General features: G+C 44.1%; 1 protein-coding gene across 1 annotated transcript; it reads right to left on the bottom strand.

The window, feature by feature from the left end:
* Nucleotides 1-2,868: 2,868 nt before the first annotated feature.
* On the bottom strand, nt 2,869-3,807 carry LOC102874188 (olfactory receptor 5-like). Its single transcript, XM_006902970.1, has one exon. It carries the CDS (start codon nt 3,805-3,807, stop codon nt 2,869-2,871), a length of 939 nt encoding a protein of 312 aa, XP_006903032.1.
* Between the last annotated feature and the right edge of the window lie 457 nt (nt 3,808-4,264).

The raw sequence follows: 4,264 nt of genomic DNA, 5'->3' as shown, positions 1-4,264 counted from the left end.
CCTCCTTATGACATGTCTTAAGTAAGTGAGAGGGGAAAAAAAAAATCTCAGTCATCACTTGTAAGTAACATTCTGACTGTATTTATCCCAAGGTGAGCTTGTTCTTCTGGAAGTCCATTTTCAATATTGTTCATTGACACCATAGTTCAAATTTGTCAATTCATCTTTGGTGTTCCTTTTAACTGTCTAACTTTCACATATGTACAAAGTGGTTTGAAAATATCTTGACTTGGGTCAACTACTCTTTAATCCTCAAAGTGGTATCTTTGTTATTTAGCACTTTAAAGAGATCTTTTTGATCCAACAATCCCACTACTAGGTATATAACCTAAAGACATAAGAACTGTGACACAATTATGTGTACACTCAAGTGTATTGCAGCATTATTTACAATAGTGAAACAACCCAAGAGCCAATCAATAGACAGATGATGAAAGAGATTATGATGCATTCACACGTGTGAATATTACATAGCACACACACACACAAAGAAATAATTTGCAAAGCAATGCACAACATGTATAAGTCGAGGGCATAATGCTAAGTGAATTCAGTCAGTCACACAGGGACAAACATTGTATTAGACCACTGACGTAGACATGATTGGATACTATCAAAAGGCAAGGACAATTTGGTGAAGATTGCTGTAAAAACATAAAAATAATGCCAACTGCAAAAGTAGTGTGGCAAAGGGCAGGAAGGAGTTGGGACCTCATTAAACTTCACAAGGAGAGAGAGAGAGAGGGAGGGGGAGAGCGAGAGCGAGCGAGCGAGAGAGAGAGAGAGAGAGAGAGATTGACTTCTTATCAGCACCAACAGGCCAAGCCTTCTTGCTAGGAAGTGGATGGCAAAGCAACTTCCACTCTGAAATTTCTTTATCAAGTCCAACTCATAGAACACTCTACTTCTTTTCTGCTTTTAAGAATTCGTTGTCATGGCCACACAGACCTCACTCACATGTACAGTGTTTAGTAGAGAAGTAATGGGCTATGATTCAGACTTGGGAACTGCCTGGGATAGAATTCATTGTTTGGGATAGACTCTTCTCAGTTGTCCCCACAAGCTGACTTCTCTCTGGTCCTTGGCTTCTTGGCCTGGCCTTTGGCCTCATTGGGCAAACAAACATTGCAAAGCTCTTTAGCTCTGCCCCTGTATTCCCTGGAGCACCCCACTCTCACCAGTAAGCCTCAGCCTTGGTGCTCTCAGCTTTCTCACTTGGTGGGTCTGCAGGCCCAACCCTACCAAAGACTACCAGAGTCAACCGAGTAGTCAAGTGACCTTCTGCATGAAGGCTCTCAGCTGTGTCACGCCATGTATTGAAAAAGGACTACCGCCACCTTCTTCAGTGGATTAGGAGGTGCATTGTACTGCCTTGTACAAATCTCCTGGTTCTGCTGCTGTCATTTTCCTACTACTGCTTCTCACTACCTTGCACTCTCGCTGTTGTTACAATTGCTTCTCTCTCTCCCTCTCCCTCTCCCTCTCCCTCTCTCTCTCTCTCTCTCTTCTCCTGGATCAACGTACAGAGTTCCCACTACAGGGACCCCGAGTCCAGAGGACATGCTCTGTCCTTATCTCTTTTTTCTGGTAGTGAAATCCTCCCTTCTGTACCTTGGTTGCTTTAGTTTAAGTTTAACGTGTTGACAAAAAAAACCCCAACAAATGACAATCCCCTTCCCTTCCTAGAAACCTGATTTTCACAGGTCCACTCCAATAATTATGCCATGTACTTTATTTGCATTATTGGAAAGTTACCCAGTCCTCAAGATGGACTTTCAGTATCTTATTTGCACAGCCCCTTACAGTCATTTGGTGGAAGTTACAGAACCATAGCGAGAAATCAAACTCGTGTCTTGCATGAAAGCTGAGAATCCACCATTGATCCTCTACAGTCCTCATCTATAACAACATCTGTGTGTAGACACATTATATACATTTCTGCATAATGGCATAGGGATGCTTTTAGGTACATGTGAAGAGAGAGGGATATAGTAAATGGATAAAATAGAAATAATTTTTGTGGCTTTGCAGTAAATAAAAATTGTACCCACCTTGAAACTTTTCTGTAGAATTATAGAAAAATTAAATTTTAACACAAGAATAAAATAATTGCATAGTGTTTCATTTTCTAATTAAAGATATATGTCTTACCTATATTTCTATGTCAAAATGTACACATTTATTTCTTATTTAGTAATCTATTATTATTTAATTGCTCTACTAATTTCAGTATGAACGCGTTACATGTAATCAATTCCTTGTAAGTGAACATTTAGGTTGCTTTTGGTTTTTTCCTTTGCAAGTAGTGATGCAATGAATATCCTTGTGTATAAATATACTAATCTGTACTTGTAGGAATATATAGTCATATTTCCTAACTATCTACTCTTCTGATCATTTAAAAGATATGGCTGTAAATTTGCATTTTTGTATTATTATGACATTTCAGCATCTTAAAATGTTTTCACTTACTCATATGCTTCTTTTATTATTTGCTTTATTATAACTTTACTTATATTTGTCTGCGATAGTTCAGATATACCGATGTGTATGAGCTCGTTGCAAATAGATGCTTCTTTTAATTGCCTTTAATCCATTCCAATTCATGGTGGCCCCCTGTGCACCCCAAACTGTGCTCCACAAGATCGTCAAGACTGTGATCTTTCAGAAGTACACACTAGGTCTGTCTTCGGAGCCACTCCTGGGTGGGTTGGAATGACCAATTTTTCCAGTAACATTAAAGTATTTAACAGCTTGTGCCACCAGGGCTCCTCCAATATATGTTATGTGGTAAGGTTTCCGCCCCTCTTTTTCCCTAAGGTTATTTATGGTATTTGGGCTGAGAGATTTCATTTTCCAAGACCAAGCTCAAGGCAAGTGGACAGCTTTTTTCAGCACTGCATGGACCTCCTTGTTCCGGAGGCAGTAGATAATCGGGTTGCACATAGGCGTGACCACGGTGTAGATGACGGACAGCACCTTGTTGAGGTCCATGGACTTGATGCGGCTGGGACGGCAATAGATGAAGAGGGCAGCTGAGTAGAAGATGCCCACGACCACCAGGTGGGAGGCGCAGGTGGAGAACGCTTTACGGCGGGCGGCAGCTGACGGCATGCGCAGCACGGTCACTCCAATGGCTGAGTAGGAGGCCAAGGCCACCAGCAGGGTCCCGCAGAAGATGACAATGGCAGAGATGAAGTCCACCAGCTCTGTCAGGGCCACATGGGTGCAGGACAGGTTGAGCAAAGGGGAAACATCACAGAAAAACTGGTTGAGGACATTGGGGCCACAGTAGGAAAGACTAGCAATGCACGTGGTCTTGGCCACAGAGACCACAAGACCCCCAAGCCATGATGACAAAGCCAAGGCCAGGCAGACCTGGGGTCTCATGAGCAGTGGGTAGTGGAGGGGGCGGCAGATGGCCACGTAGCGGTCATAGGCCATGGAGGCCAGGAGGGTGCACTCAGTGCAGATGAGGACAATGAAGAAGAAGAGCTGGGTCATGCAGGCTGTGAAGGAAATGTGGTAGGGCCCCGTCCACAGCCCCACGAGTAAGCTGGGCATGGTCACCGACACGTAGCACATCTCCAGGCAGCTCAGGTTGCCCAGGAAGAAGTACATGGGCTTGTGGAGCTCACTGTGACTGCAGATGAGGTAGATGATGAGAGCGTTCTCCAAGAGGGTCAACAGGTAGAGGCTCAGGAAGACGGCAAACAGGACATCTCTTATCTCTGGTCTGGTGGACAAACCCAACAGGATGAACTCTTTCACTCGGGTCATGTTGGCCAACGCCAAGGAGCTCTCCATCTAAGGACAGACAGATCAAATCTGTTGACATCCTGGTTGCAGAGACATCTAGTTCAACCACCATTCATCCATTCCATTTCATCAGCCCCACACGAGTCCGAGCAGCGCTCTGTCCCATCGTGCTTTCTAGGCTGTGCCTTTTCAGAAGCAGAGCATCAGACCTTTATTGGAAGTGTCCGTGTGTGTGTGCACAGCCTTTCAGTTAGGAGCCAAGTGTGTGGACCAGTTACGCCATCAAGATACCATCTGTCTCTCACAGCACAACCTGTCTCTACAGTGAGGTGCTGCTGACAGGTGTGCAGTAAGCCAACCCCGGGCTTCTCTGGCTTCAGTGGAGGCTTCCCCCACTTCTCCACTACCTGTGTGCACTTTATTTCTTATTTCCTTCATGCTCAATTTTTTCACCTTTAAAAAGAGGATTTGACCAGCTTTGCCCTTCCTTCCTTCCTTCCTTCCT

The sequence above is a fragment of the Elephantulus edwardii genome, unplaced genomic scaffold, assembly GCF_000299155.1.
Source record: "Elephantulus edwardii isolate Elephantulus edwardi_28Jun2011 unplaced genomic scaffold, EleEdw1.0 scaffold00478, whole genome shotgun sequence".
Taxonomy (NCBI): domain Eukaryota; kingdom Metazoa; phylum Chordata; class Mammalia; order Macroscelidea; family Macroscelididae; genus Elephantulus; species Elephantulus edwardii.
The sequence above is the reverse complement of the archived record's forward strand: the minus strand, read 5'-3'. Positions and strand labels throughout refer to the sequence as shown.

Coding starts and splice junctions, on each gene's coding strand:
- LOC102874188 (XM_006902970.1), bottom strand. CDS start 3,807: ATGGAGAGCTCCTTGGCGTTGGCCAACATGACCCGAGTGAAAGAGTTC.